At 42.9% G+C, this 14365-nt stretch overlaps 1 protein-coding gene across 3 annotated transcripts in view; it reads left to right on the top strand.

The window, feature by feature from the left end:
* The window catches only part of stard9 (StAR-related lipid transfer (START) domain containing 9), a 96066-nt gene extending 87316 nt beyond the window's left edge, over positions 1-8750 (top strand). For 2 of the 3 annotated variants that reach the window (XM_041265119.1, XM_041265120.1), the window contains exons 26-34: positions 358-541; positions 1010-1150; positions 1517-1598; positions 2221-2390; positions 3286-3350; positions 4014-4216; positions 5835-5914; positions 7189-7347; positions 7841-8750. In XM_041265119.1, the coding sequence (XP_041121053.1) occupies positions 358-541; positions 1010-1150; positions 1517-1598; positions 2221-2390; positions 3286-3350; positions 4014-4216; positions 5835-5914; positions 7189-7347; positions 7841-7966 (1210 nt within the window). In that variant the 3' untranslated portion in view covers positions 7967-8750. The remainder of the gene's footprint in view (positions 1-357; positions 542-1009; positions 1151-1516; positions 1599-2220; positions 2391-3285; positions 3351-4013; positions 4217-5834; positions 5915-7188; positions 7348-7840) is intronic. The other variant, XM_041265121.1, reaches the window with a different exon arrangement.
* Positions 8751-14365: the final 5615 nt, after the last annotated feature.

The raw sequence follows: 14365 nt of genomic DNA on the forward strand, positions 1-14365 counted from the left end.
CCCCTTCATTCGGCTCCTATCGGTCTCACTCTGCCATTTTAAGGTTTTCTCATTTTTTTCTGGAGAAAAAACGACTAGAGACCTGTTGTTTACGTCTTTTTGATGATGTCGGACAGGGTCCGTCATAGGACCGCAAAGAGTTAACTGTTAATAGCATAATTAATAACATGTGTATGGCTGTATATACCTACTTACAATGGATCCCTGTACTAAAATGTTACAAGTAACCGTTCCTCATCTCTGTTCTGGATCTATCTTTAAACAACTGCTGGCAACTTGTGCACTTGATCTGTTCATCCAGTATAATGGATCGGTCAGAAAGATGCTCTGTGGTGATTGGTGCATCTCTGCCTGCAGGGTTCAGGAGCCCAAGAAGTGGCTGGCACAGACCCCCTCAGAAATCGAGCTGCTGCTCCGGGACTACGGGAAGGCACGTGAGGAGGCGAGGACGGAGATCGCGCGGGCGAGGGACCGGCTGAGGGAGAGGACAGAGCAGGAGAAGAGGCGGCTGCAGCAGCAGGCTCTCTCACAGCTCGTCAAGGTGAGTCTGGGTTCATGCACTGGGCTCAGGCGACCCAGTGGTCTCAACTCATCCATCCATGGACAGCATTGCAGTTCCTTACAACACAAACAGAAGCTTGCTGATGATCAGTCAAGACAGGGCAAGTCTCTTATAATAGTAATAGTATAATAACTAGAGCATGTTTAATGTAGTGCTGGGTTAGCATTGAATTCAAACACATTCAGTATTGAGCGCAGGGATGGGAGCTTAGAAAACTTCAAGAAGAAAAGATTTGTCTTTTTCAACATTTTATTAGGGAATGGTATATGGAAGCTTGTTTGAAGTGTTCAGTGGAAGGCGTGCTTGTGTATGTAATTGTGTTATATACAGTACTATAGTTTTGTGTTTATCTGCTGAAACAGGTTTCTTGTCAGTTTTTCAGCTATGAGAAAGGAGTCTGTATTGTTCTGTGTCTCTAGTCCCTGGTCCTTGTCCCTCCCTCTGCAGGATGAGCTGAGGCTGAGGACTCGGGTCAGCACCAGCACCCTCTGCACCAGCTCCAGCCTCAGCCTGTCTTCAGGGCCCAGTTCTGGGTACAACAGCAGCAACACCACTGCACCACCAGGGGGCAGCAAAGCCACTCCACAGGTAGGAGCACAGCACCCAGCAGCACAATTACAGCCTTTTTCTACATCCTTTATTTTTTTGCTAAAAACTTTTGGAAGTGATTTCATTATGGTGAGAGCCAGTGCAATCTAGTGATCTGCAGCTTTGGCTCAAGTTTCCTTGTGTTTTTCTGGCAGTGCACTAGATGGTGCTGCATGGAATAATATAGATAAGCTGGTCTAGCCTGTTACAATAAGAACCACCCTGAATGATTCAAAGACAGTACAAATAGAACACAATATAAAGGTGCTTACTCTTTAAATTCTGTCTGCATTGAGCTGGTATCGAAATAGTTAGCCACAGAGGTGTCCTGTAACCTTCTGAACTCTCCTTTCTCTGCATCCTCAGCAGGGTTCAGAGGTCACTGAGGAGTCCAGGGCTAGAGCAAGGGGTCGGCCCGCACTGCAGCGCCAGTGTCTGTCAGAACACGGTGAGGAACTAGTATGCAGCTGTCACTGTAGTTTCTTAAGGCAAGGGGCTACAAGATGAGAATGTGACCTGCGAGTGATGACCGAAGAAGTGATATTTTCTATGAGAGTTGTTTCTCCCAATATGGGGTATCTTCTCATAAAAAACTTGCCCATTGCCACATTCTTATTATGTGTGTGGAATCCTGTGTAGGCCCATTGTGCAGATCTGTTCATATTAAGGTTGTTTTTCCTGCTCTTACTTTGTCAGTGCCATCTTTAAGCAAGATAATAAGTTATTATTAATTAGTCATTTAGCAGAGACTTTTATCCAAAGCGACTTGGAGTCTAGGGGGTGAACGATGCATCACAACTGCTGCTGCAGGGTCACTTACAATAGGACCTCAGTTTTACGTTAAACATCCCAGCAATACATCCTGTCTAGTAGAGAATAATAAAGTACACTGAAAGTCAAAGGTTAGAAATTACATAATTGCTTACAAGCTAATCGGGAGTATTTACAGGTTTAAGATGCTCAGTTAAATACGATTTTGACGAGTTTAATACGATTTCCTTGCTTGCTGTTTTCTCACTGTGGTGTGCCTCTTCTATTAATCTGCTAATCCTATTGCATTTCTTAACCAGATGTCTGTTTTGAAGCCTCTGCCAATCACTGTGACGTTCCAGCTGAAAGCCAGCAACCTACCCACAGCTTAGGCACAAGGGGGAGGGGCCCTTCCATTAGCTCCTCCTCCTCCGCATCAGCGTCCTATCAAGAAATAGCCACTCACACAGTAGCCAGTGCTACATCTGAGGTAGGTGCACTGTGCTCTGTTTACTCTTTATACCACTGTGAGGCAACACAAGCCTAAATATCAGAGCAGGAGCAGGGAAAGCCAGTGCTCTTCAATCGCAGTCCCTGAACTGCTGAAACACGCCATAGCATGATAGAACCATCTCCATGCAGTTTGTTTTGAAGGGTTTTCTTTTTTTCTTCAAACATACTGTGGTCCATTTCTGGTGAAAAGTTCTATTTTAGTCTCATTGGATGTTCTTTCAAGCGTTTCAGTTGAATTTGTTGTATGGTACTTATTGATTATAGCTCTCTGATTGTGGATTTTGGTATTCTATATTTCTTTGACACTGTTCTGGAGTCATTTCCTTTGTTGTAGTTTGCTGAGTGCTTTTCTCAATCCAGCTCCTTTGTCTTGACCATCTCCTGCTGTGCTGCCAAAATGTTCTTCAGCAGATGTTGGAAATAGTTACCTCTTTTTCTGGCTATTGACTTTATAATGCAGCTTAGTTCTGTGTAATGGTTTTCAATCGATGAATATATTTAATTAGTTCAATTAAATTTGTAGACTTAATGTAAAGGTGCCAATACTTTTGAACAAATATTTGAAATTGTAAAATGCTTTTTTTAATTTTTTTTTTTTTTATAAAGATACCAGAAGTATTTGTCATATTATTAGTGGCTAATGTTCAGTAAATGCTTGTATCTAGCATGCTTTCTTGAATGATTGTATGTTAAGTGTAGGGTGTCAGTACTTCTGTCTGCTACTGTATACATGTTGATATGATGAGTGATGTGAAATTGCCTACTGGGAGATTGTTTGTTGATTGCGAGTTATTTCCACTAGACTGGTGAATGGATGATATACTGCAGTAATGTTTAAAGATCAGAGTGAGAAGTTGAGCCCTGTGTTTCAGATCCAGGCTGCCTCGGAGGGAGACCTGGGGAACCTGCTGAAGGGCAAGGCAGCAGCCAGCTGGAGGTGAGTCTGGAGAATCTGAGCTTGCTTGTTCTTCCATCAGAGAGCCATTTCCTTACAGGACTAGCCTTCAGCTTGCTGGGTCCTGCATCAGAGCCATTTCATTACAGGACTAGTCTTCAGCTTGCTGGGTCCTGCATCAGAACCATTTAATTACAGGACTAGCCTTCAGCTTGGATAACTGTAAAGGGTTCATACATCTGTGCATAGAAAAATCATACAGCTTTACACAGAGCACTTCTTATCCAAGTGTGAAGAAGGTACCAGGGGGAATTAGCAGTTAATGGGCTGTTTTCTGGCAGATTGTCATGGGGTACTATTGCTATTATAAACCAATGGTAATATTCATGTGTTTTATGGTGGTTCATTAAGGACAGCGGAATGTTAAATTATTACATGTCCTCAAATGAGCCACCAGAATATTATTTTTTATCCTTCTGCTGGGGGAAAAGTAGTTCCTTAAAATGAAGCCTCCCTCGTCCTCTTTGTCTGGATGTTAATTTAAAAAAAAAAGAAGAGTTTGGAGTTAGTTCTAAATTAACACAAATAAAAACACACATGTGAGGTAATCAGAATTTGTTTTTCTGCCACTTGCTTTTTAATTAATGATTGTGAATGGAGTGCCCCACATTGTGAGTAAGAAGTGTATGTGTGTTTGTGTACCAGGTACCAGAGCACAGAGAGAGGAGTGCTGGCATATTACAAGGCATTCCCGAGCCCCACAAAGCATGGCTTTCTGTGTGCCGGAGTGATCGAGCAGCCCCTGCACAGTGTGTGGTGTCTGATCAGAGACCACTCCAAGATTCACCTCTATGACAGAGCCATTAAAACAGCGTGGGTAACCAGCGTGGAGAGTGGGATTCAGCTGGGTGAGATGAGATTGCATCATTGTCACACCATGAAATCAGCTGCACCCAATAGCAATCGATTGAGCCAGGCAATTTAAAGACATTATAACAACATGTATGCATACCTCGCCCGCTACACCACCTTTGTGTTGTATATACCATAGATCTGTTCTGTAAGTGCTCTACTGTTTTTCACGCTCACTTTCTTTCCATCCTCTAACACCATTATTGCACTCACTTGTACAGTATTTCACTTCCAGCGATTGCTTGGCTATGATCCAGCACAATCCAAACACAAGCCATTGATCGCATTGAAATCAGTGTATCAGGGCCTTAGCAATATTAGAAGTCCCGTCCCCACTTGAACCTGTTAGCAGCCAGCTACACAATTTCACTGAGTGTAGATCTCACACTCACACTGGCAATGACAAAGTATTTGAAATGTTCTATAAAAACAGATTAAGTATGTTAATGTCAGGTTATCATCTATTTTTTATTTAGATTAAGACCTGTTTCTAAGTGTTCAGTGGTTGCCTCTATTCAAGCTGAGAGTGCTTTCACTGTATGACAGGCCTGACAGAGTGGAGTGCATGAGAATACACCCCCAACTTGATTGGAGGTAGCCACCAAACACTTACAAACATGCTTGCAATGCTGCCGTATAATAAAAGAATGTTATCCCAATAAAATTAAGGTTTTAATTTAAAGACTTGTACATAAAATTGCTGTCACCTTCTTTTGGGCTGAAATCTGTTGCTCTTAAAAGGTTATATAAGGACCTTTTATTTTATTGTTACATGTTCCCATGTGTTGCTATCAATCAGTCAATCTATTTTTTATAGCTCCTTTCACAGTGGACCACCATCACAAAGTGCTTTACAAGACAGTGAGGAACAATGCTTAATACATTAAATACAGTGAAATACAGGGCATAGCACATTCAATACAAGGCTAGGATGTGAATTCTAAACATTGTGGATGCGTGTGTCAAACCTGAAAACAGCTAGAACTGTTTAAGTAAGGTGTGTATATGGTTTAAATTTTTTTTGTTTTGTTTTTTTTACATCTTGACCACTTTTTTCACTTTTTAATTGCAGTTCTCTCTGGCTGTTTCTATTATAGCTCCAGATGGCCTCTCATGTAGTTCTAAGAACTAAATTTCCCATCATCCTCCTGCTCACTGGTAAATCCATCTCGGTTACATATGTGAGCAGGAGGATGATGGGAAATGCAGTTTGAGTAGTCCATGCAGGTACATGTAAAGCCATCTTGGAGGAAGTGGAATGCAATTTAAAAGTTTAAAAAAGTGGTCAAAATAAAACAATACACACACCTTACTTAAACAGTTGTAGCAACACATGGGAACATGTAACACAATGAAATAAAAAGGTCCTTATATACCCTTTATATTTCCCAATCAGTGCATAATTGCTCAAAAGAGGGGAATTAGCTGGCAGTTAGCAGAACTGTATCCAATTGTGTGGATACCTGCAGTGCAGTTCCTGATTGTGTGTGGATGCCTGCAGTGCAGTTCCTGATTGTGTGTGGATGCCAGCAGTGCAGTTCCTGATTGTGTGTGGATGTGTGCAGTACCCTATTGTGTGTGAATACCTGCTGACTCTCCTGTGCTTGCTGTCAGTGTACCTGGTGATGGACTCCTCGCTCTGCTGCCTCAAACAGCCTCGGGATTTCTGCTGCATCAGTGCAGAGTCCAAGCAGGTGAGTCCAAATTCCCCGCCAGCAGGGGCTCCCATCTCTGCTCCTTCAGCACCAGTGTGGGGATTTCAAGTGCTGCCACCATGTTTCTTAATTGACACAATGTAACCTGATCTTTAACACTTCCTGAGATTCAAGAGAAGGTAGCTTTGCAACCTGACCTGGTATGTATGGCAGTGTGTTTGTACAAATGTGTACAATATGGCATTTAACACTGCTGTACTGATCTGAACCCAAGAGCATACTACACAGTAGAACTGTTTATGGGGTATGTGAAGTTGCACTGCCAAGACTTATAATGCTGTGCTTATAATTCACATAAACATATACAGAAAGCATTATAAAGTATAGTACAGATCAGAAACATAACCTGGGACACAGTGACTGAAGGGGATTTTTTTGTAAAGTTGCTTTACCTGCACGGATATCTTGTATTAGTTGTTTTATTTGCTGTGCCACACGGTTTGCTCATTAGTGCTGCACAGGCCAGACACACAAGCAATTTTTTCTTGGCAACTCAAATTGACAGTGTCACTAACGAAAAAAAATTTAGGATTGGCAATCGAGTTGCTCTACTAAACCACTTCTCTATTTTCATCAAATCAGTTGTTACGTGCTGTTTGTGTTCAGCCAGTGCATTTTCTAACACCTGATTCCACTCTCAATTTGGTAAAGAGGAAGTATGGCTACAGACCAGAGGACGCATGAGGAAACTTTGGAATTGATGTATTTTTTTCATGATAGACAATGGTTATGGGCTGTTAGATGTGCAGAATACAGAGACCGCAATAAAAGATGACGAATATAAGGAATTAGCAAATAGTTTAGGGAAATCATCTGTGGAGGCAAAAAACAAACTGAAGAACCTCTAGTCCAAAGTTGTTGTTCTTTGACATTTCAAAATGATTCCAATTACTATAGCAGCTGCTGAAATACTTTTACTCCAGACGGGCGGCATCTTAAAGTTGCTTCAAATAACTCTGTGTTTCAGTGTGCGAGTGGCACATTTATCCACAGCAATTCAGTTGCCAATATTTAGTTGAATTGACAAGAAAAATTGCACGTGTATCTCTGGCCTTACTCTGTGGAGAACAGCGATCCACACAAATCCAAACAGCTGTTTCTTTACTTGTATCTCTGTGAATGGGAAATCAGCCCAATCAGCATCCACGACTCTCACCTGTCGAGAGCTTGCTCCAAATAATCGGTTCGAACAGCACTATTGTGCATGTCGGTCAGCTGCTCACCCCGATCCCGCTGTGTCTGTGTTTCCTCAGGAGGAGCAGTTTGTTCTGGCTCTACGCTCCGTGTACGACGAGGCCCTGCCACGGCCGGGCAGAGAGCTGGTCCGCGGGGAGGTGCTGCCCAGTGCCTGGGTCCTGCAGCCGGACACTCTGAACAGGAAGGAGATCACCAAGGTCGTCTACATGACCCAGGTGCAGTACACCCTCGGGGGGCTCAGTCCTGTACCCCATAACAGTCTCTTTCCCTTGAAAGAACAGGTGGAAACTGGTCTTGCCCACCTTGAGTGTTTGTGTAGTGTGAAAATATTAAAAGGAATACCTTACCGGTACAGCGTGGTAGTCGAACATTAGTGCTAATCAGAGGCTGTGCTACCAGCTGACAGATACATTTTATTTAGTTATTATTCACAGTTAAATCCAAATAAATTCTTTGCTTGTCTTAAGATGTTAAAAAACTAAACAAAACGTTCATCTTTTTAACAAGCTTTTAATCCAAACTAGCTTTGACATGCTGTGTGACTCTCTTGGCTTAGCCCAGAAGAAACTGATTAACCCTCACTTTAATAAAAGATGCAGTCAGAACTGCAAAGGACTACTGCTAGGACCAGAACACAAAGAGATTGTCAACCCCGAGGACATGCATAGCTGTGCAATTCTGAGCCTGGTCTCTCTTCGCTCCCTGCAGGTGGACCTGGGCACCCCTGCCCTCCCTCAGAGGCTACTGGGGTTCGTAGCCAAGCGGCAGGCAATGGTCATCGCAAACCTGGCCAGCTTTTTCCCCACTGTGAGAGGCACCAGCGCCTGGTCGTGACCACCTGTACCCTCCCAGAACCCACTGGGACTCGCAGCTTGATTCCACCACAGGAGAATCTCACACAACACAAGGGTAACCTGGAATTTTGTGTCTACAGGATGATCAGTTGGACCCTTGGTGCTGCTGTGGAACAAACATCCACAACAGATCAATGAATCCTGGCAGCAAACGTTGGGCACAAACATTCTTGGAAGGGTTACCACTGTGGGACAAGGAGGTTACCTGCTTGCATTACCCACCAAACAAGGTGTCTCCAAGATTGGTGCAACACAGACTGAGAGGACAGAGACTACCTTTGATTAACTACTGTGCCAAAGAATACAGGACAAGTCCAGTCTACTGGAAGTCTATTTCAGCATGCATCGCCTTCAAGCAATTCAGTACTTTCATTTTATAACTTGAAACATCTAAACCTGGTACTGTAGTTTCCAGTCCAGTTTTCTCTACGGGCAGGGTTACCTGATCAGATAGGACTCTGTTTAGGAATCAGTCTTTGTTCCATTGAATTTAAAGCATCTATTTAAAACTTGATAGTTTACCTGAGCAGCTTTTTTTTTTTTTTTTTTTTTTTTTAACAATTACGCTAAAATTCAGTAACAGTTTGTTTTCTTAGTAGTTAATAAAAAACAGATGAACTCTTATCAGAAACCATTTTAAAATCCTGGAGTATAAAATGCATCGATATTTTTATATGTGCTGTATAGCAGGACTTCAAGCCCTGCTACTGGGGACCCCCTGTGGCTGCTGGTTTTCATCCCAACTGAGCTCTGAATTACTTAACTAAACCCTTAATTGAACAAATATTTAGCTTAATCAGATGTTTTTACTTGTTTTCAGCTCTTAAAACAGTTGCAGATTTCAAGTTAGCTGTAACATTTTATAAATAACTTGAACTGTGCAACTTTTAGGAACCGAGAACAATTAAAAACGTCTAATTAAGAAAATTATCAGTTCAATTCAGGGTTCAGTTCAGTAATTGAGTGCTCAGTTGGAATGAAAACCAGAAGACACAGGGGGTCTTCAGGACCAGGACTGGGAAGCCCTGCTGTATCGGATGCACAACTAGAAGGCAGATTACACACTCAATTGAGTGTTGGTGAGCTGTTTGACCACAAGGGGGAGTACAGCTGTACTGGATGGTTTGTCTGTCATCACCTCGTCTTAAAAGTTTTAAATCTAAAACGAAGTGGACAAACGCTCTTTACACAGACCCTCACTATAGTGTATTCTCGCTATAGAGAACCTTGTTACTTTACTTACAGCATTACCAACATATCCTGTAAGATACAACCACTATATATAAACTGGGTTTAATCACTGTAAGCTTTGTATAAAAAAATGTATTCTGTGTAAAAATGTGAAAAATTGAACAAATGTTTCCTTGGTTCAAGAAGGTATTGGATGCCACCTCGGAATGGGTGAGTGAAAGTGTTGACAATCACAGCCTGAAGCTACCTAGGAGGTACAGCTCCTGTCCTGCAAAGACTCGGACATGAAAGAACAGTCGTTTGCATGACGTAATTTCCTTGTATCCGTGCAGTGGATGCCTTCAAGTACTTCACTTCATTACGTCAGCAGTGAACAGCAATGACATCACAGCAAGAATCCTTAGGAAACAGTTGCCCAGATCAGCCAATCAAAACCACAGGCTGTTGTCAGCCGCCCTGATCAACCAATCAAAACAGGCTCTTTTTCAGCTACTTCTAAATGGCTGTTACTCACATCTCCTGGGTTTGGGAGAGAGGCGAGGAAAACGCAAGTCTGACAATATTTTAAATTTGGGGTTAATTAGATCCAAACATCTGTTCAAGAATTAAATACAAAAATATTTCATAAAAAAAGAAAACAAAAATTGAATTAAAACCTCAGAAAAGGCTGAAAATCAGCCAAAAATCATTGGAGCCATTGACTAAGAATTATAAGAACTAGCCCACACCTTGCAAGTCAAAAGGCAGGTTTGTCTGAAAACTAGAAGAATGTACATGTTTTTTTTTTTTTAAGTATGAGAATTTTGCATATATATATATATATATATATATATATATATATATATATATATATATATATATATATACACAAATATACAAATTTACAAAAGTTATAAGTATTCATTTTATTTAAATTTTGAAGGGTTTTTTTTGTATTCATGTATTGGTAACTTTTTCATACAAGCATTTAATATTTTGATTGTTGTGGTTTTTTTGCACTTATTTATACATCTGTTTTCACAAATATATTTGCTTTATTTAAGTACTGCTTGTTGGATTTTTTTTCTTACACTATCTGTTTCACTGTTATTATTAATTCCAGGTGCTATGACAGTAGAGTTGGATGATAATGACATTTTCAAATATCCTATCGGTAGGGTATTCTGTTTTTCTTTCAGGTTTTATTTTTGATCACGCGATGTCCCTTTAAACATACTTGGAGCCGATTCGCTTTCTTAATCAAACACTAATTCCCAAAGGAAGTTGTTTCTTTTTAACCTCATATCTTGATTGAGTTAAGAAACGACGTGCATTGATCTCACCTGATTCTATTTGAACCTGCATTTTGTTCTGGCTCTAATTGCCGCATTCAGTTTATTCGTTTCCACTGCGTTAGTTTCTAGTAGTGACTCGGTAATTTAAACAATCTGGTATTCAGTTAAGGCTTAACAACTATTAATTAAGGTTTAAAGGGAGGGAGAGAGATGGAAAATAAAAACTAAAAACTAGAAGCCTTACCTATTGGCTAAAAATTATTAAAGTCGGTGCTGTCTAATCGGGATTTCTGCTTAAATGGGATACAGTTCTTCCCAATGCTACTCGTGTCGTATAAGTGTGACGTCACTTAATTTAATTGGGACACACTTTTCAAATGATGAACGGAGATCACGTTTCAGAGGAGGACCGGTTCGCGCAGCGCAGTGCAACGAGTACGTGATTACGCTGTAGCTTGCGTAAACCACGCTGAACTCTTGAAGGAGCCGAGTCATTGTTTTTCATATCATGTAGAAATAAACAGTAATTCATTTTGTTTAGGAATAAAAAAATATATAATTGACTCTTATTTTAAAAGGATGTATAACATCTGAATCGTAATGCAATGAGATTTCATCCTTTATCTTTTCATTAAGCAACAAAAAAAAGTGTGACTAAGGTCATCTCAACTGCCTCTCGTTTAACTGGGACAGGCGCTTATTTGGGAGATTTTTCCTTCGTCCGAGGCGTTCCGATAAAGCGGCGTCGACTGTTGACCTTCACGATTACCTGAAATCTTGTAACTTGTTATTCTTAGTACATTATTCTTTTTTTCTCACATACATTTTCTTGGTCTCCTCTCTTCTTGTTGGATTTTTTAAATGCCCAGTTCAATTACATGGCACTTAACCCCCATCTTAATGAACAAACCGGCTGTCTCCAGCAAGAGGATCAAAACAACTCACTAGCAATGGTGCGTATGCTTTTTAACTTAAGGGGAGGATCAGAAACACCTTTACCGTCGTAATAGGATTGCCAGTAATCGTTCAGTTCAATAAATAAATCAAGACTGGTCTTGGCTCAACGATCATGTGGTGTGCAGGATGAGCCAGTCTGGAGCCCAGGTTCGAGTTCTGGCTACATGAAGCTGACTGACTTCGATGGGGACTCCGGAGGGAGAGTCACATTCTGTCACTCCAGGTGTTAGGGAGGCAAACTGGTAGGGACCGTTTCTGCTGTATTACTACAATACAGCAGCCCTTACTGGCCAGGCCTCTAGTGGGATCAGGCGTCCAGAGGCCGGTAGCTCACTGACATCTGCTCTCGAGTTCGTGGCTGGAAAAGAGGAAGCTGGATTGGCTGTGGAATCGGAAGATTCCCACTGAACATTCACTTCTGATATGTGGAGATTGCTGAAATGAGTAAACATTAAATGGACAACCTAAATCGGTGAGAAAAATGGGGGTAAAATTATTCAATTCAAATTATCGATTCTATCCGGATAATCTGCCATGACAAGACAGTTCCGTTGTTTAAGCAAGGTTTCTACACTACACAATTTACCACTGGTAAGTGTACAGTTCACTTGTAGACAGCACTGGGGTCAAGCTGGGGGTAGCAGCACACTGCCTGTGCACAGCGTAATAAGTCATAACAATAAGCAGGGCAATTCTAGATCTCAAATAGAAACTGCCTTTTGACCCATGGTGGTGGAGACATGAAAAGCAAATGTTTGAAGTCACACCTTCAGACAATTAATAGAAAATCATTATAACAGAGTGCAGGTAACATCCTTCTATTCCTACAGGGCATGCAGGGTGACATCTTTGTATTCCAACAGGGATGAGATGTGTTGGGTTCCGTGAAAGAGAAAATAACCATTAATGTATGGGACATTGCCATCAGGCAGTAGGGATTGGCTGAGCTTTATAGCAAAGCTGCCGATAGGCCTCTGCTCGAGCTGCCGTGTAAGCCCGCCCCCCTGGGAGCTTACTATATGCAGCGCGCAGAGACTCTCTTCCTCTTTTGCTCTTCGGGCCACAAAGACTTCCGGAGTGACCTTGCTGGTTAATGGTTATTTTCTTTTTCAGGTAACCGGGGTTGCATTCGCAACCTATCATTCCCTTTCAATTCGAAAGTAATTATTAACATATGGGAACAGTGTACCCAAGCCATCGCGAGGGAGGATTCTCGGCAGTAGGATAGACTTACGTCGTAACGCAACTGCGTAGGCAATACATCTAGGCATATGTGGAGCTGCGCCTCAGCGTCTATGCTCGCAAAGACACCTGTCCTAAGGTGGGGTATGAGACACTACATTGGCATCCTGAGATGCCACAAAGTATAGTATAGATGCTCCAAATAATGGAGCAGAGGAATCCAGCACGTTTAATCTGTAAAACCTCATAAAGGTATGCGGTGTAGCCCAACTGGCTGCCCTCTAAAGAGGGCCCAGGACGTTGCCATACCCCTAGTGGAATGCGCCTTCAACTGCCGCGGCGGTGGAAGGCCTGCAGGCTCATAGGCTAATTTAATAGCACATTAAATATCCAGTGGGAAAGGCGTTGTTTTGACAACGGCTGACCCAACGTCTTAGAACCATGGCATATGAACAGTTGTTCTGTTTGCCTCGCGGTCTTTGTACGGTCAATATAACACCTCAATGCCCGCACAGGGCAGATCATGTGTAACCGTTGTTCCTCTGGAGAGGAAAAGGGAGGAGGATGGAACGCCATCAACTCGACTGGCTGATTCATATGGAACGGGGATATAACCTTTGGCAGAAAGGCTGGATTTGTACGCATGGAGACCTTAGAACCATCTCCTGCGAAGCGAATACATGAAGGGTGCACTGACAGTGCTTGTAATTCACTGACGCACTTTGCTGACACTACCGACAGCAAAAATGTGGTTTTCATAGACATGAGCTTCATATCCACTGAGTGGAGAGGCTCGAACGGTGCCTTGGTAAGGGCTTCTAGCACCTTGTCAAGGCTCCATGACAGTAAGTTGGTCACTCTTGGAGGCCACAAGTGTCTTGCGCCTTTAAGGAACTGAGATGCCAAAAAATGGCAACCCGGTGATAATCCGTCAATGCATACATGGCAGGCTGATATGGCGGCTAAATACACTAAGTGTAGAGGGAGATTTCCCTTCATGTACAGTTTCTGCAGAAACTGTAATATTACTGCCATAGGACAAGATATTGGGTCATGGCCCCCCGCCAGACAACAATCTTGGAACAACTGCCATTTGTACATGTACTGCGACCTGGTAGAGGGCGCTCTGGCGCTCTGAATGGTCGAGATCACCGCTGTCGAAAGGCTGACGGGCGCTCCCGCTCAGGGACCAAGCCCATAGCTGCATGAGCTTGGGGTACGGGTGCCAAAGCCGACTTTCGGCCTGGGACAATAGGTCTGCTCGCAGGGGAAGCTCCCGCGGTTGACCATGCAGTAACTGCACCACGCTCGGGAACCATACTCTCCGAGGCCACTGAGGAGCGATCAGAATCACTGTCGCTCGCTCTACCCTGACCTTCTCTAGGAGGGCGGGGAGCATCGGAGTCGGTGGAAATGCATATAGGAGGACTGGCGGCCAATTGTGAGCCAGTGCGTCGACTCCTAGGGGCTGTCGGGATCCCTCACCGAGAACCATAGGGGGCAGTGCATGATCTCTCGCAAAGCGAAGAGATCTACCTGCGCTCTGCCTAACCATTCCCAGATGCGCTCTACCATCTGAGGGTGGAGATGCCATTCTCCTGCAAGAGGGCCTCCTCTGGATAGGAGGTCCGCTGCGTAATTGACTCAGCACCGGTAGGTGAACCGCGCGCAGAGAGGTCAAGCGCGGCTGTAGCCCATAGCAACAGCCGTGCTACCATTCGGTGAAGGCGGGGGGACCGTAGGCCGCCCTGGCAGTTGATATACGCCACAACCAT

Source organism: Polyodon spathula, chromosome 12 (genome assembly GCF_017654505.1).
Source record: "Polyodon spathula isolate WHYD16114869_AA chromosome 12, ASM1765450v1, whole genome shotgun sequence".
Classification (NCBI taxonomy): domain Eukaryota; kingdom Metazoa; phylum Chordata; class Actinopteri; order Acipenseriformes; family Polyodontidae; genus Polyodon; species Polyodon spathula.